The sequence below is a fragment of the Lutjanus erythropterus genome, chromosome 4, assembly GCF_056507025.1.
Source record: "Lutjanus erythropterus isolate fLutEry1 chromosome 4, fLutEry1.hap2, whole genome shotgun sequence".
Taxonomy (NCBI): domain Eukaryota; kingdom Metazoa; phylum Chordata; class Actinopteri; order Lutjaniformes; family Lutjanidae; genus Lutjanus; species Lutjanus erythropterus.
In genome coordinates this window covers 42,454,207-42,478,260 of record NC_139320.1, presented here as the reverse complement: position 1 = coordinate 42,478,260, position 24,054 = coordinate 42,454,207, and the positions used below count along the sequence as shown (strand labels likewise).

Below are 24,054 nucleotides of genomic sequence, written 5' to 3'. Positions count from 1 at the left end.
TGGTTTCAGTGAATGGTGAAGGATAATCCCAGGTCCTGTGTGCATGTTGTTGACATTTAACAGCTATTCTGACAAAACGCTCCCCATCACACTCACTAAACTGATCTGAACAGCAGACAAGCAAATGAACAAAGTGCTCCTCAGTGAGTAGACTGCTGCTCGGTAACAGCAAACCTGTTGGTATTCAAATAAATGTGATAGGTGACACATGCAGTCCATGAAGGGCAGAGGAGAGAAAACACGCACAAACATTTGGTTTGATCAGCATGATAAAGGAAAACCTTTTCAAATATTCCATCATTGTCAGCTGTTATTGACTTCACATTTTTTAGACTTGACTGACTCCCATTTTCAAGTGGCAATTTTCATCACATTAGACTTAATAGTTTGGAAAATATTATGTTTGACTGGAGGATACAGATTGGAGGTGAGGGGAAAGTTGGCCTGTTCTGAATGTGCTGCATTACTGCGTCATCTGAAGGACATTTTTGCTCATCTGATCTTTGCAGACAGTTTTTCTTGTTCCCTGATCCTTCTCAATATTGGGTATTACTTTGATGAAGCAACCCCATTCTGCCTTCTAAAAGAAATGTAGCAGAATTACAGCCTTATTTATACAGCCAATATAAACTCATCACTTGGGCTGGGTACCGAACTTTGATATTTTTATGGCAGCGACCCTACTGCTTTGATCCTGTTGAGTATTAAAAACACTGTGTCGTTCGTCACCAGATTTTGATACCCAAGGAGTAAATTATCATCAGTGAGCAAAGAAGCCTGCAGCAAGCTCGTATCAAAATCTAATTATACTGCGAATTCTCTGTCCAATGACTTAAGTCAACAAAGGGTCCTGAAAATTATAAGTGAATGTTAAAGCTTAGAAATAATCACTTATTTTTATTCCATATGTATGTGTGGATGTGGGCTGGGGGGCTCAGCTTTTCATAGAATGAAGTACTGTGAGCACCCAGGAAAAAAGGGGAGTGACCTATACCATACCATATACGATGCATACCTTATATTGACCTATTTATTGGAACAGTTTTTGCTTCTCTTGATAACATGGCATGATTTTGATCATGACATGATCATTTTATTGGTTTTCATACCTTGACGTGACTTTCTGGGAATAAATTGTGTTGAATACAGCACAGATAAATGAATAGTAGATGAAAATCATGGAAAATATATGCTACCTCAAAGCACTGAGGCTGTTTAGATGCCAAGAAGGACGAGTAGCACACCTCAGGCAGTTCAAGGGAAATTATTTCAAACCGTGATGTGTGTCAAGATGTGATTATTTGAAACTATATATATTTTTCCCAGGCCTAGAGATGAGAGGGGAAGAGGGAAGGAGCAGCAGGCAGAGAGCAATAATGGAGATGGCAGAGGTAAAAAAAAGAAAAAGAAAAAAAAAAAAAAAAACGGAGCCAGCAGGATTCCACCTGTGCGTGTTTTGCATTGAAAAGATTGAGGCTGCCTCAGTGACTCACATTACAATGAGGTTTGATTAAGAATGACAACCATGGTAGCGTTTAGACGTCAGACATATACAGAAATGTATGTGTACGTGACCGAGACACATTTGCTGTTACTTCTCCCAAAAGCACCTCATAGTGCCCTGCACTCACGCATAAATGCTGCCAGTGACGTGCTTTATCCATTTAGCCACACAGGACTAACTTGGCCATGCCAACTTAGATCAGAGGCTGTGTGCTGCAGAATCAAACAGCAGCCGGCCGACAGTCCCAAACTCCCAGCACTGACATGAGGACTCCATCACACACCATTAAACCTGCAGCCAGAGGCGAGGGCGGGTGAGACGGGAAGAGGAGGACGCGGAGAGTGTGACAGAGGCACGGTGAAGGAGCGGAGACAGGGGAAGAGAAAAGCGGAAAGAGAGAGACGGAGACAGAAAGAAAATCACTGCTGGTTTTACACCTGCTGCTAGCAGCCCCTGAGAGACAAGAAAAGTCTTCGTAGAAAGGGCTCTGCCAGTGAGAGACAGTGCTGGTTGTACAGTGGTTACTAAGACATGACAGACAGCTAGTTTTTAAACGGTGAGTCACTTAGAGGAACGCTGTTCTTCCATCTGCTTTGAAGGGTTTGGTGACAAAGAAATGGCAGTTGAAAAGACAATGCAGTAACTCTACCATTACATCACTCTCACATCTGACATCTGAGACACTTTGTACGCTCTTAGAAATAAGCACTCCAAAAGGGTTCTCTCTGAAGGGCTGAAGTTCTACCCTGAACCAATCTGAAGAACCCTCTTTTAAAGAAAGGGTTTGTAAAGGGTTCTTTGTAAGACTAGGGGTTCCTTTCACCCAAAGAACCCTGTTTAAATAAAAAGTTCTTCAAGAATTATTGAAATCCTTGAAGAACTCTTTCGTCAAGGGTTCGTCAATGGTCCTTTGTACCATATATGGGTTCTAGATAAAGCGCTTAGAATTTAAAATTCTTCTCAGTAGGGCAACCTGGGTGGGTTGTAGATAAAACCCTTGGATATGAAAGGGTTCTTGGTGGAACCCTCTGGGCGGGTTGTGGATAAAACCCTTGGATATAAAAGGGTTCTTGGTGGAACCCTCTGGGCGGGTTGTGGATAAAACCCTTGGATATAAAAGGGTTCTTGGTGGAACCCTCTCGGCGGGTTGTGGATAAAACCCTTGGAATATAAAAGAGCCACCTGGGTGGGTTCTTGTTTGCACAGTATAGAACCTCCAGAGAGAGTTCTGGGTGCAACATCATAGATGGGTCCTCTGTAGAACCTCTCATAAGGGTTCTGGGAGAAACCCTCAACAGATAGCTCTAGGTGTAACCTTTTATATTAGGTCCTAGGTGGAACCAAAAAGAGTTGTCTGAAGAACCTTTTAAGGTTCAAGTTAGTACCTTTGTTTCTAAGGAATTTCTTTGTCATTTCAATGTTTTGTCTTTGTCTTTTTGTCTCTCAGATCTGTTTCGTAAATCTGGACCCTCAGAAAACGCACTGTCGTGACGACAAAAGCATCAAGGTGAGCACAATCCTCATCCACACTCATTTTTTCCCTTCGTAAGTGAGACCCCTTTCTTTCCCGCCTACTTTTAATTCCCCAGGAACTCTTTTCATTGTATTTCTCATAAAAAACACAGGCTCAGTTGCCATGGATTCAGAATCATTACCCAGAATTAGAGGGTCGTTTTGTTTAGATGCAAATTTTCCAGCCTTTTGCAGCTGGTGGTGGCAGCAGTGGGCGATCAATAATCATTCCACATGCCTCAAAACTTCTCGCAGGAAGGATTTTATAATTACAGTATGTGGCTCTGAGTTGGAGCCACAGAGGACACATGTTCAGTTTTGAAGTCACTTGAAGAAAAGCTTTTTTCTTTTTTATCATGTAGCATTGTGTCTGTGCTCGGCATGTCTCCTGCAGAAATTGGCATCGGTGTCTCCAGACCTGCCAAAGCTTGTTGAATTACTGACCGTCCACCAGCCGAAAGAAAATGAGATCCTGCTGCTCGGTGGCCTCGAAGCCCCAGACGCTTGCCAAACACACCCACACTCCCCCTCTCAGGTGAGTTTTGCGGTGATGTCTTCAAATCCTTGCAAGTATTTTTAAGCCTTTGAATAAACTGGCCCAGGAGTGCGAGGCAGAGAGTGCAAGCTGTTCTTTTGTGCCACAATTTCGTGTGATTAGATTTGAACCTTTTGTGCCTGGAAAAATCCACAAGAGGAAGTGCATTCATTTTATCAAGCAATTCTCCCCCATTCACTCCAATAAAAACATTTCCTCGTCTTCTGAGGCAGAGAACTAGGTGTTAGACAGAAAACCAATATTTGCATGTACAGAAAATCACACTTGCAGGTACACGACAATGAATGACTTGATGAAAAACATTTTTAGTGCAGAATACTTTGAGATTTTAATAAGACATAGAAAATACAAACACCAAATTGTACCAGCTCCCTAATATCCCTTTCTGCTTTTATTGGTGTTTTTTTTTTTTCTTTAAATGTTCCCTTCAGCATAGACATTTTGAAGCTCACCAAATACATCTCTGTGTAAAAACGCTGTTAGAATCAATACACAGCCTGAGGAGCCTGCACAGACAATTAAACTTGCATGAACAGGTCCAGTGAGTTAATAGTTTATCGAATAAAAGGAAGAAAAATATACATTAGAGCTACATAAACTCAGTGGGTCTAAAGGTTTAAGATGTTTATAATATTATGTCTCATAATTCGTGATGTAATGTATGTGTTGTCCACTGTGTGTCAATGCATGTTTGGTGTCAGTATGTGTGTGTGTGTGTGTCTGCATGTAAAACCCCAGTTCCAAAAAAAAGTTGGGACTTTGTGTATCAATAAAACTGATAACCTTATTTTTTTTTGTGGAAAAACATTCAGTCTGAATTTGATACCTGCAAAATGTTGCAAAAAAGCTGGGAGAGGCACAATAAAACACTGTGAAGTTGTAGGATGCTCAAAAAACACCTATTTGGAACATCTGACAGGTAAACAGGTTAACTGCTAACAGGTGACAGGATCATAATCGGGCACTGAAGGGGCATCCTCAGTCGTTGACAAGCATGGATGGGGTAAGGTTCAACACTTTGTGAAAAGCTGTGTGTGTTTCTCAATACATTTCTCAACACTATACTGCAAGAAATTTAGGAATTTCACCATCTACAATGTATGTTATCTTTAGAAGATTCAGAGAATCCGGAGAAATCTCTGCACATAAGGGGCAATGCCAAAAACCAACATTGCATGCCTGTGACCTTTGACCCCTCAGGTGGCACTGCATTAAAAAAAACCCAGAATTGTATAAAGGATACTACATGAACACGGAGACACTTTGGAAAACTGTTGCCAGTAAACACAGTTTGTTGCTGCATCTACAAATGCAAGTTGAGACGCAACCATGCAAAGTGTAAGCCATACATCAGCAACATCTAGAAACATCTGCACACTTTTACAGATGGTGTGTATGAGGGTGTGTTTTTGCCCATGGCTTCATGGGTAACTTTGGAACAACATATACTGCCATCCAGACAGCAGCTTTTTTTTAGGGATGTCAGCAAGACAATACCAAGACACATTCACATTTGTTACAGTGTGGCTTCGTAGTAAAACACATCAGGAACTACATTGTCCTGCTTGCAGTCCAGACGTGTCTCCCACTGCAAATGTGTGGTGAATGATGAAGCACATGAGAGAGACCCTGGACTGTTGAGCAGCTGAAGTTGTATATCAAGCAAGAATGGTAACGAATTTCACTTTCAAAACAATTAGTGTCCTCAGTTCCCAAATTCTTACTGAGTGCTGTTTTTAAAGAAAATGTGATGTAACACAGTGGTAAACTCTCCTGTCCCAACTTTTTTGGAAGGTGTTGCAGGCATCAAATTAGAATGTGTGTACGGTATATTTACAAAAACAATATTTTTTTTGTTTGATTATTAAATATCTTGCCTTTGTGCTGTATTTAATTGAATATAGGTCACGCAGTAAGTTATAAACAATGACCCAGCTTTTTTGGAATTGAGGTTGTAGAACTTTCTATAAACATAATGTGTGTGTTTATGTGTGTGTGCATGCATAATAAGTATCTGTACATGTTCCATTCAGGGCGGACAGCAGCAGCAGAGGAGTACAGGCGTTTGTCTGGTTCAGTGTTCAGGGCAGAGACGCTCAACCCAACCCAGCAGCATCATCTTTGATATCAACAAGTTCCTGATTGGTCTGCAGTGGGGGAAGGAGCGACAGCTTCAGCAGGGCAGAGCAGTGGGGCAGCGGGTTGATGATGACACAAATCGCTCCATCTCATCCATAGAAGAAGACTTCCTGACTGCCTCAGAGCACCTCGGTGATGACAGCGAGGACGATGGCTTCAGAAATGGTGAGCCCCAACGTTTTTCAGCTGTGTTTATGTGTTTGACAGGATATTTCAAAAATAGAGTTGGATTAAAAGACGATAACCAAAGATATTTGCTTCTGGTGTTGATCCAAATGGGTTTCTCAATATTTTTTACTTGCTTACATGTGCAGTAAGCGGTTCTGGAGAAAGATAGCTGATCGTTGAGTCTCATTCCCAGGTCATCAAATACAGACACTTTGGATTAGAGGCTCAGATGGAGCTCAACAATCATGACTTACTGACCTGTGGTTGACTTAAGTCTCTGGTCATGAGCTAGATTTTCAAAAGGCTGAAAGCAGAGAGAAGAGTAAGCACAGAAGTCTGTCAGACCTTTTGCCCAGTGACACCAAAAATAAACTGCCTAGCTTTTATAGCTAAGCTTTTTTGCTATACTTTTTTGAAATTCTCTTTACATCTTGACAGCATTCAATAAATCAAATATTCTGACAAAAACAAAGAAAAAAAATAGTATCTGTGGCAGACCTGTAATGAAGTGAATGATTGGATGTACCTACCTGTGCTCTCAATGCTCATGAGTCGTCCACAAAACCAGCGGGCAAATATACTGCTAGAACTACAACGAGCTAGTCGCACAAGAATGACAGAGAAAGTTCATCCATCTCACTTCCATCTCAGTCATCATTTAAACATGGGGCTAAACAGCTTGAACATCCTTTTAGTGTTTCTGTGATAAATTTGCGTTTACCCACAGCTTGAGTCAGCATGCTGTCCATTCAAAATCTTATATAAGGTTTTGATCACATACTATGCAGATGAAGTGACTGTTCCAAAACACATTTTAATTTGATGACCTCCTCATTGAGCACATAAAAACAGGCAGACCTATAAAATAGGATGCAGATTTTTAAGGCTTAAAAAAGTACAAGTAACATTGTCTGCATTTTTAGTTCCCTGTAACTGTAATGTTTGCATGTTCAGGCCTGTATCAAACATAAAAGGCAACACAGTCAACTCTACCCTGAGACAACTTAATGTTCATACTTATATTACATATAATAATGCTTTCAGCTGTATGTACATGGTACAACAGTGACTTTAGTGAGGCTGCCCCCCGATAGTCGATGATTCAGATCATTAGTCGGAGCCCCCGTAGACAACTGAGTTTCTTCTGGTTGAGCATTCACATTTTTTCTTTTATAAATTTGTTTTTATATTAGCTGGTGCACTTACTGAAAAATATTCTTTGGGCCACATGCACTGTCGGTTCACAGGAGTAGTGGGTGAATAAGTTTCAGCTCTTGTTTTTTATCTGTCATTGTGCACAGAGCAATACAACAGCATGACAACAATCACGAAAGTGAGAGACCTTATTTTTTGTTTATCCAGAAACAGCTGTTTAATTGCTCTCGCCCAACTTCTGACTCCTTTTGCATCATCATCAGCTTCATTCAGACATTGCATGAACCCAATAAAACTTGCTAAAAACATCTTGGTTCATCTTTCTGTCATCTCAACAATCACCAACTCTTGTTTGGTTGAAATGAATCCCCCAATTCACAGTGTAAAAGAGCATGAAGCGTGCAGGTGATGCTTGACAGGAGAGAAGCTCCACCCATCCACTGATTTGATAATTGACGTATAGGAGGACACATTCTTTAATTTCTCTGACTGTGTCAAAATCTGATATTATATTCATCTGATATATACTCATGTAGGCTCATAGGAATTGAGTGTAAAAAAATGTTGAAAAAATATGTAAGTTTTTCAAATAGTTCCTTGAAAGATGACAACAGTAGAAGTGCTACACTTCTTATCTCACATAGATTCTGTAGAAATTTAAGACTAGCAAAATTCTTTAATTGACCCTTTGCAAAGCCCCTTCTGCAAACAGCAACTGTCAGATCATACCTTAACCATAATGTTGCAGGCCTGTCAAGCTTTGCATTTCTTTCTGTATTGAAGTGCTGTGCATGAGACCAGTGATACATTGTGTTTCATGAGTCTGCTCTAATGTAAGCTGTGAACGTTAGCATGTCCCGTTAACTAATGCTAGCTTAGTAACTGCAGTGATGTTACGTCAAACATATATTACCACTGCATTAGGAAAACCCATGGCTTATTCCCAGAAGTTAAATTTGTGATTTGTTATGTGGGGGGGTTTCAGAGACTGCTTCTGTTTACTTCTCTGTGGAACTCAAGACCTTGTGTTTCAACAGTTTCCCCCAATTTTGATGTTAAATTTGCTACCACTGGGGTGCTCCTGTAGCACAACTGGTAGAGTGTATGCCTCATGTACTGAGGCTGTCAGCCCTCTGCAGTGGCTGCCAGTTCAACTCCCACCTGCAGCCCATTTTCTGTGTGTCATCCCCTCTCTCTCTCTCCCCCCTTTCCTTTCATATCTCCAGCTGTCACTATCAAGTTAATGCGAAAAAATGCCCAAATAATAACTTTAAAAAAACACTGTATAGAGAAAAGAGGGTAGCACTTAGGACTAATATCATCCAACAAGCCTTTTACTTAATCATGTCTGGTAGTCAACCACACAAAACATTTTCAGCCATCCGGCCTTCATCAGTATGTGCCATCATGCCAGCTGCATCTGTGCAGTGCAAGAGCGCAAACAGTCACTAAGGAGGGCAGGCCTTAGCAAAGGGTCAGTTGCATTAAGATACAATGAAAAGCCATATTGACAGTGCTCAACAATATGATTACTGTTATGACATTATTGCTGATATTAAACTAGACTTCAGTATTTAATATTGTGAACATTATTCAAGTCATATTCATTTTCTTGAGCAGACAGGTTTGAAAACAAATCCAGCATACTGAGTAGAATTTAAACCCTGCATTTTATCTTCTTGGGCTGCAGCAACACCACTGTGTGTGTAGACTGTTGTGTAGCAAGCACTAAAAGATTTCTATTCTGACTGAACATGTATAACATAAGAGTGAAGTATATAATTATTGTCATTGTGTTATGGTGATGAATGAAATGTTGTAGATGGAAATAATTCTCGGGACTTTTGTCCAAGGGGAAATTGAATGGGATAAACAAGACATAAACAAGCTCAAATATTCAGTGAAGACTAAAACAGGGTAATATTCCACTCTTGCTGTGACACTTTGCAAACTGATGGAGCTTCTTTGTAATCACTGAGGACATTTTTCACTCCTTGTCTTCCTCTGTTTTTCCCTCTCTTATCACAGAGCCAGAGAGTGGTGACCTGGCAGAGAGCCTGGTAGAGGTTGCACAGAAACACTGTGTCAGACTTGCATGTCAGAGGGGACAGCTGGCCCATCATCAGAGCAGAGAGGATGCTGAGGTGAAAAGGGAAGGGCATCAGAGAGCAAGCCTCCACACTAAGGAATCGGCTGGTCACTACGCCACCAACTTGGCTGAGTCAGTACTGCAAGATGCCTTCATACGCCTCTCACAAGACGAAACGTCCTTTGTCTCTGAGGCTGCTGTCAGTGTGTCCCTCTCTAGTCGTCCTTCCAACTCCACCAGCCCTTCAAAGACCAGAGAGCCTTCCCAACAGCGCACCTGCTCTTTTGAACTCCCCAAGATTGTTATAGTTCAAAGCCCAGACAGTTCTGACGGGGCTGTAGAATGGCCAGAGACCCAGATGTCTCATGTGCCTGACCAGGAAATCACTGCCAAAGCCAGCGAGATGCCAGAGAATGGGACACAGGCGCACATACACCACCACAATGGAGGACACCCATCCAAACATGTAGAGATGGCTTTGGCCTGTGCTGCCAGTGTCATTGGCACCATCACTACCCCACAGCTGACAGAGCAGCTTGTCATGGAATCGGCTTCAGAGGAGGACACAGAGGAGGAGCTGCAGGAACCAGAGGAGAGAGGTGACTACTCCTTCTCCTCGGCCATGTGTGGTATGGCTCAGGTAGCTGGTGCCGTTGCAGCTGTTGAGCTAACAGAGGAGTCAGGGGAATGTGGCGATTCTGACGCAGATTCTGCTGAAGTCTACACAGCATCCCGTGGTCTGATGACTGCTGCTGAGACCTCTACAGCCTTTACACTACACTGCAGTGTGGCGGAGGGTACCAGCGTTGAAGCGTTTCGTGCCAACATCGCTGAGGTCCTGCACAGGGAAGCGGCTGAGGTGCTGACTCAACCACAAGGCTACAGGAGTGTAGCCCACCTGCTGGAGACCACACATAACAAGATAGTAGATGGCATTACTTGTCCAAAAAAGTCTTACATGGATGAAAGAGAGGTGGATGACTTAATAAATGAGGTGGCAGACAGCCTATTCAAGCATGCTTTAGAGAAAGCAAAAAAGAAAAAAGAACTGGAGGGTACTGGAAAAGATGCACCAAACCTCCAGGATTTTCTTCAGGACAGCGTAAACAATTTGCTGTTTGATATCCTTTGCCTGACACAGAAGAAAATCAGTCATATCTCTGCATGTGACCAAGGGTCATTTGAGACTCAAGAGGGTGGCACATGTGCTAGGGAACCTGTTACGATCAAGGATAGCAAGGATACATTAAGTCAATTACAGTGCTTAGTAGGCCATAGCCTGTCCACTAATAGTGAGAACCACAGCGGTGTGCTACACTGCACAGATAAGCTTACCATGGGTCCTGGGTTGAAAGAGAAATATGTGCTTGATGAAAGTGATCTTACTGCATCTTCCACCATTATACACAGCAAAGAACAACTGCAGCAGTCATCACGCAGGCAAAGTCTGTCTAAATCCAAGGACTCCTTTGACCACCAACTGATCAGTGGTGCCATCAGAGAGCCATGGAGTGAAATCCCAGTTCATAGCACAGAGAAGAGGGGACGACTAATGACAGGCAGTGACAGCAGACAGTCCTCCCTCACACCCCAGTCCTCCCTCAACTCTTGCAGTTCTCTACCCTACTTGAGAATGGACTCAGAGTCCAGGACACCTATTACTTGCTATGCTGATGATCTGGCTGCTACGGTGGTGTCTATGGCCACAGAACTAGCAGCCATCTGCCTGGAGAACTCCACTGGGAAACAACCCTGGTTCTGTGCCCTGAAAGGGATGTCTAACGAAGGACCAGAAGCCTACTTGATACCTGCTTGCCGCACAGTCCTCAGGAGAAAAGAGGGTCAGAGCGGCAATGCTGCCTCCAAGAAACATCGTGCACCACGCCTCAGTGAGATCAAGAGGAAAACGGAAGAGCAACCGGAGCTGATGGAGCGGCTGGTGAACCGAGTGGTGGACGAATCAGTCAACCTCGATGAACCACAGGACCCATTTGCTCTCTTTGCCTCTGAAGTCACAGCCAGGATCATGAATTGCCCCGAGCTTAATGTGGTGGATACCTCCAAACCAGGCCAACCACGCAGCAGGTTGCAGTGTGAGAGGTGGAGCCGTGGAAAGGCATCTAGTTATGAGAGCATTCCAGAAGAAGATGCAGACCCCTCAGGGACACCCAACACCTTGGGCCCCGGCAGTCGGTTAGGCCAGAACTTGAGCCGTGGCAGCTCAATCTCTAAGCAGTCCAGCTGTGAGAGCATCACAGATGAGTTCTCAAGGTTCATGGTAAACCAGATGGAGACTGAGGGCAGGGGCTTTGACCTTCTGCTGGACTACTACGCAGGAAAAAATGCCAGCAGCATTCTGGCTGCAGCTGTGCAACAGGCTGCATCAAAGAAAAATGGTCACCTTAATGTCAAGACCTCGTCCTGCCTGTCCAAACAGTCTAGTACAGAGAGCATCACGGAGGAGTTCTATCGGTTTATGCTTCGGGACATGGATAAGGAAAACAAAGAGTATGGCATCGCCAAGACTAAAGAGTGGAGCAACAGCCTGTTCCCTCCTTCTCCTAGAACACCCTTCTGTATACGACAGTCCTCTGTCCCAGACCGGCGCTCCTCAGACTCACGACTAACTGTCAACTCACCCATTAAAGCCAACTCTTTTGACGGATTTGCCCGCAATGTACATGGAGACACACTTAATATCTTCCCCACCAACTCAGTGTCAGCCACAGGACTGTGCAAGTCAGACTCCTGCCTCTATCAAAGGGGTAAGACTGACCAGATCACTGATATGCTGATTCATGAGACCTGGTCGAGTTCCATTGAGTCCTTGATGAGAAAGAACAAGATTATATCTGATCCAGAGGACAGTATTGAGCTGGAGGCGGCAGGAGACTCCCAGCCCCACGTGCAGCAGTTTGCCAATCGCCTGGCAGCTGACATTGTAGATATTGGCAAGTCTGCACTGGGATGCCAACAGGATGTAGCTGGGGGCACATCTGGGTCACACCCACAGCCACACATGCCTGTTGGTGAAAGAAGAAGGGGGTTCAAACAGTCTCATCTAAGTTGTAGTCGGAGTAGGTCCAGCCAGGAGCAAACTGTTCCTGGAGTTGGAGCTGGGATTAGTGACAGTAGTGGACCACGTGTGAGGGGCCCCAGAGATGTGCCACTGATCCACATTGAGGGAGATCAGAGGGATGAAGAGACTAATTTAAACCCTGAAAGAACAGGAGGACGACCTCAGGAAACACCAACAGACATGTCAGCTACCAAGCGTACAGAGAGAGCTACAGCTAACGGCAGCAGGTATGACACTGCTTACTGCGTGAGAGTCAGATCCCTTATACAGGCAGAGAGGTTTTTATAGCCCAGCAGCAGAATCATGATACTGCAGATGTAAAACCTAGAGGTTAATTAGCCTGAGTGAGACATGAAGACATATATTTCAAGATAAAATTAAAAGTTGTCTAAGAAAATCAGCACTAAACTAATGAAATCCTCAAAGTGTCCATGCATACCAAAGCTATTTTTAGAGTTCGATCAAAGAGTAGCAGGCATACAGAGGATCCATTCAGTGGGACATCGAATCTATTTTAGCAGTGTGTGAGGTTTGACAAACCTTTGGCTAGGCTGTGACTCACACTGTCTGGGTGATGTACTGTGTGTGCAGAAAGCTTTTAAAGGCTTCATCTTTTATCCACTGTGGGGCTGTTCGACTCACCTTGATCAGTACAAGCTGCATTCCCACTTAGCTAACACACTAAATCCCCAAGACACTCATAGGTACACTGACACAACTAAAATAACAGGGAATTACAGTCATGCATGTTCAGACAGAAAGCGAAGTGAATTTTTGCCTCATGTTACTCATGGGATTATTTTTGGAAATATTTTATACAGCTGTAAGATAATGAGCCATTAGCTAACCATTAGTGAGCACTAGCTGGCTAGTCTTGTCATATCAGACCATTGGAGAACTCGCCACCTACTGATGGGGGAATTTCTAAATGCAAAATAGTTGCTTGAACAGTGGTTTGTTAAATCTACACTCTTTACAGATTATTTAAGGACATGCTTTACCAGACACAACGCTCTCCCCCGATTCTCCACAGTAGTATGCACGCAACTTCTGCATGTCACCGCCTCAGTATGAAGGCATGACTTAAAGACTTTTGACTGCAGTGCAGTTCTTTTTTAAATAACTCTCTAATTGTTTCCACTGAATTTTAGCAACCAGAGTTGTGGGATTGTCCTCAGTCTCTACTGAGCAAAGCGTTCAGAGACTAACATGAATCTGTATGTTTGTGAAGTAACATTAAAGTACATTTGTCCTTCACCAATTAATATGGACAAAGGAGAGGGACTAATTACAGTAATGTCAGACAGTTGAGGTCAGCTCCTCTGCAGCTTGCTGCTGCAGTGAGAGTGAAGTTAAATCCACTGTTTAATCATTAAAGTTTAGAAACCAACCTCTCTTCCCACTGCTAAATGAGTTGACAGCAGAGCAGAATCCAGTCTAAATCTGCAGTTTATTCCTCCAGATGCTCCCGACTTTTCCCTGCAAACTTTACCGGCGCTCAGCAGGAATCTGTCTATGAGCGGCGACTATGTCCTGTGAATAATGTGAATTTTGTGTTAATTTGCATCTTAGCATCAACTTGACACAAAAAATTGCTTTGCTTTCTATCTGAACACACAATATTATAAGGGTATGTACTCCCTCTGATTATTACATTATTAGGACATGGTCAGTTGTATATGTCTTATTATAGCCAGACTGGCATTTTAGTAAAGCAAGGACTCACCAAGGTGGCATGATTCACTCCAGTTGTGTGAATCATGTATCTTAGTGTCCTTTTGGAGAAAGCAGTAGAGCATAGACTCTCCCAGAAGACGTTTTAGAGGATATTCTGGGGGTAATGAAGACTGGAGCCGTTCATAGTGTGTCTCAGTGTCTAATCAAATGAATCCTCTGAAAATGTGTAAGTGAAAAGAGATGCTAATGTGCAAGGGAGGGATATAGAGGAAAGTAAAAATATAATATCCAAATGTGGGGAATCAGTTGTGATCTATTGGTCTTTTACTGAGAAATGTGGATGCTCAAAATAAGACTTGTTCAATAGTGGATGAGAAGGAAAACAGCTGAAAGGCTCCCAGGCCACAGGAGAGTTACAAGACAGGCTCCTTTTCACTTGACAATACATGTAATCCAGAAACAAGTGGAGTGCATCTGTTTGTCCCTTGTGTAATAGAGGAACTCAATCACTCGCTTAGTCAATAAAACCTGATTTCCCTCTGGAATTGTTGAGGATGGCAGCCCTCAATCATCTGATTATGACTTAATTTAATCAGTTTCCTCAGAAACACTGAAATTCAGTGCCCCTGAGGAACACAGTTTGCTGATGCATTAAACAGATTGAAATAAAATAGCTTTCTTCTTATGTGGTGCATAGTTATTTCAAGTTCCACAGGCTTGTCATTTGTAGTCACTGTAGATCTATATTTTTTGAGCATAAACAGTCCCAATAGTGTCTTTAAAATGAACTGTAGTTTTAACAAAACTCAATGTTTACATGGATAGTGAACAGGGGCTATATTACAGAAACTTCCTATCTTAAGTCTTTAAGTTAAGATGTTAAGAATCTAAGGTATTACAGAAGCAAATTCTAACTAACTTTAGGAATCCCATCTTATCTTACTTCATCCTCTCATCTCAGGTTAGGAAATTCTATATCCTCTATCCAACATTGCATATCAACTTTCAAGTCAAACCAAGTTTTTATTACTGAGCCAAACAATATTGTAACCTTTCTTTTTTTTTAATCACTGAAATATACTGAAACATGCAAAAATGGAGCATTGCTGTTAGCAAACACTCCCGCAAGCTACTGTTAGCTAACACTGCTGTTAATAAACACTGCTGTTGGCTACTGTTAGCTAACACTGCTGTTAGCAAACACTACTGTTGGCTACTGTTAGCGAACACTTGTATTAGCTACTGTTAGCTAACATTGCTGTTAGCAAACACTATTGTTGGCTACTGTTAGCTAACACTGCTGTTAGCAAACACTACTGTTGGCTACTGTTAGCTAACACCAGTGTTGGGAGCAAAGCGTAATGTAATTGTAAAGTAATTCAACAACTTTTGGAAGTAACTAGACCACTAATGGTAAATAAAGATGGACAACACTTCTCCACTTCCTTCCACTGTACAAAACTTAAGCCAAAATATCCTGGAAACAAGTGCTACCATCTTGCGCTGGTGACATCATTTGGAACCAGAATATGTGTAGTAGTGAGCGGTGTTGGAGCTGTTGTATCGGGTTCCCGCCCACGCAGCCTGATGACTCAATCATGAGCAGAGCTCAGCTTTCAATTGTGGCATAAAATCTTCAAATAATAAGCAAATAACTGATTAAAACCAAAGTGATCTAGAAAATTAACACTTGAACAAACATCAGCGTGATAAGAACTTCCTAAAATGACAGACGCCATCTCAGGAAAAAATTTATTTGACGGGTACTTTGATGTTTGGCCCATGTGCCATATATTAACATTGGGAGGCGGGATTTATGACTTGAACTGCAGCCTTCCACCAGGGGGTGACCAAGATGATTTTGCTTAACTTTTTGGAAGCTGTGACCCTCTCTATTTCTAATATATGTTGTTGAACTAGACATGCAAGTAATTACTTTTCTCAGATAATTAACACAATGGATTTTTCTTTTCTTAACACAATACTGAAATTTGAATGGGCTTGTTACATTGACGTCACCTGACGTCACGGTGGCGTGAGACAGTTTAGACAATGTGAGCTTGCTTTTCATCATAGTATAAAATAAACTGCTCAACATGTCAAGCTTCCTGAGGGTCTTCTGAAATCCTACTGTCTAACTCATGGGTAATAAATGTGTAGCTTACAGGCAGATGCTAGTCGTTACTGCCCTCTAGTGGCCTTGAGTAATCACTCATAATCAGGGGTACAATGATAGATAAAAATGTGACAGTTGTCACTAAAATAATATAGCTACTAAAATAACAAAGCTCTGTGTGCATTAATAAGGGAATTGAAGTAGACATTTAAAAGTAACACAAAAGTTAATTTCCCTAGTAACTATTTATGTTTATAATGCAGTAATTCAGTTCAATTCATTTTTTTAGAGAGGTAATTACTAAGTATTACTATGTATAACTAATGACTAAATTCTAGTAACCAGCCCAACACTGTCTAACACTACCATTAGCTGCTGTTAGCAAACACTACCATTAGCTAGTGTTAGCTAGTTAGTAAGTTAGCTCTATTAAAGGTGGGAAAGTGAAAGTTAAGACAATTCCACAGTTGTCTTAAAGTTCAGAGAGTTTACTTCAGATTTGAGGATGATTATGTAATACACTTTTCCTGTCTTAAGGTAGAATAGGAACTGTTCATCTGTAATGGCTTTCCTCCTAAATCAGGTCCTAACCCTAATTACCATGGTTGTAAGACAGTTAAGATAAGATCTGGAAGTTGAGAAGGTTCTGTAATACAGCCCCAGAGGAACATGGGAACAACACTGGGAAAACAACCAAAGTAACCACACATTGTAGCAGACATTGTGCACAACAACTTGATGGTCATTCCCACCATCTTGCGGTTTGCTCTCCCCAGCAGTGAGAGGGACAGGCCAGCTGTGGCGGTGGCTGCAATAGTGAAGAGGGACAAGCGTTCTATGAGTGCTAGCAGTGAAGAGAGCATGGGGAGCTGGTCCCATATAACCCCCGAGGATGACCCCCACGAGGAGACCAGTAGTTTTATCCAGCTGAGCGAGGGGTCAGTAACCGTTGCTCCTTGATGCTGCTACTCCCACCCTCACCCCACTCCCATTGGCCCATTGCTACTGACACTTGTGCTCTCCTGTGCCAATGCCAATTTACCCCCTGCTGCTGCAATATCCACGCCTGCTGAGGCAGTTTATGGCAGAGAGCTCACTTCACAAAGCCCTCTCCATAGCTCGCATACAGGGCCAGACCCTTCCTGCACCCCACGTACAACTACGCACTGTGACCTCTCACATCAAAAGCCTCTAGTTCAGAACATTTGCTACACCATTCTCTGCTTCATCAAGTTCTCATTCCTCTTAGCCAACCACACCAACTTTTTTTTAACTTTTACCAGATAGCCTCGAGTCGCTGCTGTGTTTGCAAGTTGAAATAAGCAGCAACAGAAATGGGCCTGTTTTCACTTTGCATTAAAACAATGCTGTGATTATGGCCCAAATGCAATTACATTATAAACTGCATTTAAATGCATTTTATTCTACAGACACTGACGTGTTGATTAGAGAGGGAAGGGGCAATGCGTGGCAATGATATAGGGTCCTTGCTTTTTGCTTAATTAACTGCAAGAGTAGTTGTCTGCACCACCATAACACTTGCTGCTCCTTGCAACCTCTCCATCTACCTGCTTACTTTAACTCCACCTCATTCCCCGATCCATGTTGTGACACATGGGCATGGCTGCCAGCCCTGCCTGTCCACCCTACCCGCCTAAACTACCTCCAGATCTCCTCATCCTCATATTCAGACAGGCTTGCTGCTGGGCAAAAATCACCAGCTCTCCCACCTTGAGCGTCCGATTCTGCTGCAGCTTCTATTTATATGTTAATTACCAGCTAATGAACAACATGACCTGCATCGCTGCGCCTGGTTATTGTTCTCTTCACAAGTCAGCGATCATGTCGGCTGTCTTGAGACAACGCGGGGATGACGCTATCTCTTGTTTTTTTTATTGGTTAACAGGAATGGGACCAGCAGCGCATCCAGCCTAGGCCTGGCGGACCTGGATGCTTTTTCTGATGTGCCCACTCAGAGCACAGTAATCAGGTAACTGTCAGTGTCACAGGGCACTGCTGAAATATTTCTCATTAATGTGTCACTCTGATGCCTGTAATGACATTTTATTCTAATGCGACAGAGAGGCTGCAGATAGTTTATTGCTTTTTCTCATTTTCTCACCCAGAGTGCAGCAGTCAGGTGACGTGTGACTGTGACAGGCTGCCGGACTAACAGATGATAGCTAATTACATATTCCAATGTCATTTTAGCAGAGTCAATAATCTCCTGTTTAGACGTAAAAGCCTTGTCAGCAGTTCTTCTATTCTATCAATGTCAAATTTATCTATCTCAACTACAAAGTTTTAAACACATTCAAATTATCATTGTATAATATATAATAATAATTTGAAGAAATAATATTATTATATATTTGAAGTAAAGGAATAGTAAATGGTAATTGACATTTGTTTTCCTGCTGTTGCTTACATGAAATTGTCTGGCACAAAACTCCTAGTAAAATGTGTCGTTATTACTGCTGCGGGTTGTGTACAGATTAAACAAACAAAATGCAACATGGCAATTAGTGAGCTTTGTTTACCGCAGGGCAGATTTTATTACCTTCAGACTGAGTCAAACTTTGGGCTGTTGTGCTCGTGGAATTTCCCCTGCAGTTACTTAGGTTGGTGCAGCAGTCCAGTATGTGATGCTAGGGACATTCTTTTCTTTGTTTTTGTTTGATTTATGATAAATGAAGTAATTTGTGGCAACAATGTTATGTGTGGATATCACCTCACTGCCTAGTGGGCAACTTTATGGTCTGAGCAAGCTAGTCATGGTTACACAACACTGCAGATTACCACCATTTCTTTTTAACATGTAGCTATATTGTTACCCTCAGGGTATGTCTATCAAATACATTTACATACAGCAGCAACACACACACACACACACACACACACACACATACACACACACACACACACACACACACACACACACACACACACACACACACATACACATGTGGTGACAAGGATCCCAGAGCAGAACCAGCTGGCTTCTAAATAACAGCAAACCTAATGCAGCTTGTTCGGCAGTAAACTTTGACAACTACAGCTCTACTCTTGTAATTTAGTTGGCTTCAAATGAGGCTTTATGCTCACACAGTTTCTCTTTACTGTCCTTTAATATTACACCATTAATCCAACACCTCAGCTAACAGTTAATGTAGCAGTTCATTAGCTGTTCTACATGCCGACACAGAGTTCAACTGGTTAATGCAAGGAATAAAGACCAAAACAGCATGAACCATGCCAAGTCTGAAGCAGAGTCATAGACAGCCTGTATCGATCCATTGATGAGCTTCAGCTGTCATTGGCCTTCATTGCTTGTCAGTTTTTTTTTGGCATTAATTCATATAAGCCTGTCTCCCACAGTGTTCAACTGGTCCACTAAGTAAAACTGTTCAATCATTTTTTTCCCTCTCGCAGTGAGGAGATGGAAAAAGGCCATCTGACAGGAACCAGGGAGAATGTCTTTGGTAAGTGTAGTGATAGTCATGTCACCTTAATGTTATCAACTTGTTAATTATTCACCTCCTTTGTCAGCTTTGACATCTCTGCACTCACTGAGAGCTCTGGAGTGACTTTAGGTACAGTATGTGCCGGGTCCGTGTGATTGATCCCTCAAATGGATGAGCTTGAATAGAATTCTCCTCTCTGAAATGAAGATGGTTGTAAATAATTGAAAAGGGCCCATAGTTCCAGAAGTGTATCGATGCAAAGTTCATCTTTGTTTAATGACCTACACGCCAACAAAGATTATCTCAAAGCAAAACTGAGCTGAGGATATTTCTATTTTATGAAGCTGAGCACAGCGTGTGATTGTACACAAAGGTTTGATATGTTGGCTGGAATTAATTGTCAGTACAGTGCTTTGCTGGCGAGGATGACGTAGTTAACATTCAAGGTGTGTAATGTAGGGATGTCCTCTTATGACAGCTCGCCCTGTCACCTTTGGTTTTTCAGAGAGGAGTTCAGCGAGGACAGCGGGTGCCAGTAGTAACCTGAGGGTGCTGTTGGTGGTAAACTGCGACCTCGAGCCTGAGTGCGTGGACTCGGAGCTGAGAGTGGCCCTGCAGTGGATTGCTGCCTCCGAGCTGGGCCTTCCTGCTCTCTACTTCAGGAAGTCCAAAGAGAAGAGGGTTGCAAAGGTAGGCACAGCTGTCTGATCAATAACAGAAAAGCAGGGGTACTTATTTTTCACTCAAATGTTCTATGGTTTTCTTTGTATTTATTATATCTGTTGCATAGACAGGATTCTAGACATCTTGAGGTCACCACACACATTCACACAAAAAATGTAATTTTATATAATAATATAATACTAATTATTTATTCTTTTGTTGGCAATTTAAGTATAGTGAGTAGTATGCAACAGAGTATACAGAGTACTTGTTTGTAGCTATGTCCCTGACCTGCTGCAGGTTGTTTTTAGAACTGGGGTTTCTTCACTATAAAATGGTAACTCTAACCTCTGCTGATAATCTTTTTTTAATTTTATATCACACACATGATTTGAAGTGTCCCTGCTTTTCAAATCAGGGTAACCTCCAGGGTTCGCCAAGTTCAATTAAGGACTTTTTGGCACCTTTTAAAATCACTTAGCATGACATTTAATGACAGCTTTACAAACTTAATTGGGAAAACTCTTGTGAGATTTCTTTGTGCACCTTGTACAAACTAGTTATGTTTTGTAATGTGAGAACACTGTGGTTAAAATCTAGGCTTGGTAGGCTTAGGGACAGAAAGCACTTGGTTAGGGTTGGGTTAAATCATAGTTTGGGTTAAAATGATCACTCTCACAAGATCCGTCTTGGGTCTGGGTTTCCATTCTAGAATCGCCTTCAACCTTCCCATATCTTTTTATATTTCAACACATATCTGATATTTATGACTTGCCTGGTTAAATAAAGCTAAAATAAAAATAAAAAAATAAAAATCTTTTGTTATATAAAGTTTCATACTTGAAGGGTCAGTTAACCCCAAAAACAATTTATCTGCTGTAGAGGTTTCTACCTTCACTACACGAAACATCTGTGGATTATCATGAAAGAGACACTGGTTTTCAATTTGTATGTATTATTTGGTGATTTGAACACAAGCAGAGTGCCATTTAGTCTCATTATATTGGAGGTAAGAGACATCTCTATGTCCAATATCTCCAAAATCCTGTACCTCACACCAAAAAACTTTAGATAAACATCATTACACACTGGGGGAAAAATGTGTATTTCTGATTTTGTGCTGAACTGTCCCTTTAAGATCCCGTGGGTTTGCTATAGATAATATTTTAGCATTTGTTATATCTCAGGACCATATCTTTCTTGTTGGATTCATTACTTGTGTGTCTTGTCTCAGTTCCAGAGGGTGGTTCATCTGATGTCTCAGAAGGCGTGGCGGATCGCGGACTTGTTCAGTGCTGTGGTCCAGTTCTGTAAGCTACACGAGAAAGAGGAAGAGGAGGGCCGGTCTCTGTCCAGCCTGTTTGATTGGCTGCTGGAGACTCTGTAGGATGAAACAAGCATCCTCATACTGCAAATGAAAAACACACATGCTCACACCTGACATGTTCCCAACTGTTTGTCCCATCCTGTCTCATCATCGCACCAGGCGTCTCCTACTGCGAGCTGAAAGCACAAACGCGATCAGCACACTTGGGAAATTCATACACCTCAGTCTGCTCCATGGAAGTTGTGTTTTTTATCTGTTCACAGCCATGAATGGACTAGTCTCCCTTTAATAAAGCATGTATTTATTTTCAGATTCACCTCTTTAGTGAGACACACAAACACAGAGCAAACTGTAGGTGTACAGGTTGGACATTCCTCATGGGAATGAACTGGCCTTCAAGAGATTATATAGTCAGCGGGTTTTAACTGCTCCAGATTATATATAAATATATATATTTACAGATTCTCACAACCAAATTATGTCTTTATTTATTTATTCCAAATGAACACACATGAAGCAAAGTACCAATAGACAATAGGAAAATCAGGTTAAATTCTCCCTACAACTCAACATGCTCAAACCTTTTGTATTAAAATGACTTTGTAAAAGAGGCTATGTAAAGAAATGTAAGCCCAGAAAAAGCTCTTTGACTTTCTTATGATAGCCACCTAGAAGTGCACATTTGCTTGAAGTAAGCAAAACGCCCATATCTTTGTTGTGTTCATTGGCCAACATACCACCTCTGTTGTGACCTTGAAGTTCAGTTCTGAGTAAGTGTGTTATCTTGTTAATGTTACTTGAGAACTGATTTTAAATAGCTGTACTGTATATACTGTAGATTTGGAACTGCTGCACCTTGGAGTAGTGGACTGCTCTCTTTAGCTTTTACTATGTCAGGACGACAGAGTAAGGTTTGTAATGTTGAATTTGTATGTGGATTTGGTCTGTTTATTTCTCTACTTAGTGGTACTCTAGTGTTACATCAGCATTGGGGAAAAAAGCACACGATTCAGCTGTAAACTCTGTCACGGTAGAACTGAATGTATTTATCTTTTGACATTAATAAATTTCTGTGACGTGAAATAGAAGCAGTCCTGATCATTCAGAGCATTCAGCCAAAATGCAACTGAACACAGTTCAGTAGAACGTTTATCCACATCTGTATCACACTGTTTAAGCATGTCACACATGCAGTGAGACAGGCTGCGATGAGCTGCAAATTCATCACAAATGAAAACCGGCTAGGAAGCTAGTGAATAAACATTCATCATTGTGTATTATATGGAGCTGCAATTAGTCAGTTAATCAACCAGTCAATCAAAAGTAAATTTGACAACTACTTTGATAATCCATTAATTGTTTCAGTCAATTTGCAAGCAAAACACTTGATGATTCCAGCTTCTTAAATGTGAAGATTTGCTGTGTTTCTTTGTCAGTTATGAAAATAAATAAAGAATTGGGTCTGGTTTTTGGACTCTGGGTTGGACAAAGAAGAAATTTCACTTTGAGAAATTATGAGAAACAATTTTCACTGTTTATTGACATTTTATAGACTACAAGTAACCATAAAAATAATTCATTCAGTAATGAAAATAACCATCCTTAGTATTGTACTTCCAGAAGATACTGCTTAGTACACATCACAGAATTGTACAAGGCAGTGGAAACAAAAATATCAGATTAACTTGCTGGCTGATGAAGGTGAAAGAGGCAGATATTCATACCGATGCACCTGTATGAATATAATTAAATACAAAGATTTTAGTACTGCACCATGTTGTGTTGAATAGAAACAGATGCTTACAGCTCAGATAGCTTAATCTAAATCATGATTTACAAATGATGAGACAATCTTTTACAACAAGTTCAAAAAAACAGTTGAACGTTTTAGGAAATATGCTTACTTACTGCCTTGCAAAGCATTAGATGAGAGGACTGAGACCAAATGTCAAAAAGAATGCTAGAGCCAGAAGATGATTATCTTAGCAGCATAACAACTAGAGCCATGGGGAAAAAAATCACTGTGCCATTGTTCCGACAGCCCATTATTCCAAAATCCCATTACTCCGAAAAATATCCCAGTGGACATATAAGACATATTTCTCCCCTGCCCTGTAGTGCTGTTTATCCACCTAGATTTTTTGGGTGTGAGTTGCAGAGTTTTGGAGATATGGGCTGTAGAGCTGTCTGCTTTCTAATAGAAAAGAAAGTAGTTCCAGGAAATTCTACAGTAGTTCCTGTAGATTCTACTGCAGAAAAAAAGTAGTTCCTACAAGAAACTGCTCATAATAAAGTCCATGGATTATCGTGAGTAGCCAGGTCGTGATTTTTGGAGAGAAACTGGTTTTTAAACTCACCAAAAATCTATATTGATAAATTGCACTACAGGCCAGTGAAAAAATATGTATTTATGATTTTGGGGTGACCTGTCTCTTTATGTCATGTTTTTTACTTATGTAACATATTAATAACTAAGCTTTAGTGGTGCCAGCAGACGTATTTATGAACTTTGGACAAAGCTGGGCTAGCGTTTTCCTGGTGCTTCAAGTCTTTATGTTAAGCTAAGCTAATCACCTAATCACTAGATTTAGCTCTTAATTTGATG

At 41.5% G+C, this 24,054-nt stretch overlaps 1 protein-coding gene across 2 annotated transcripts in view; it reads left to right on the top strand.

Annotated features, from left to right (window-relative positions):
* sphkap (SPHK1 interactor, AKAP domain containing) overlaps positions 1–22,542 on the top strand; it is a 79,375-nt gene extending 56,833 nt beyond the window's left edge. For both annotated transcript variants that reach the window (XM_084718054.1, XM_084718055.1), the window contains exons 4-12: positions 2,952–3,011; positions 3,411–3,551; positions 5,606–5,876; positions 9,063–12,429; positions 16,772–16,933; positions 17,902–17,985; positions 19,428–19,477; positions 19,965–20,149; positions 21,357–22,542. In XM_084718054.1, the coding sequence (XP_084574180.1) occupies positions 2,952–3,011; positions 3,411–3,551; positions 5,606–5,876; positions 9,063–12,429; positions 16,772–16,933; positions 17,902–17,985; positions 19,428–19,477; positions 19,965–20,149; positions 21,357–21,509 (4,473 nt within the window). In that variant the 3' untranslated portion in view covers positions 21,510–22,542. The remainder of the gene's footprint in view (positions 1–2,951; positions 3,012–3,410; positions 3,552–5,605; positions 5,877–9,062; positions 12,430–16,771; positions 16,934–17,901; positions 17,986–19,427; positions 19,478–19,964; positions 20,150–21,356) is intronic.
* Positions 22,543–24,054: the final 1,512 nt, after the last annotated feature.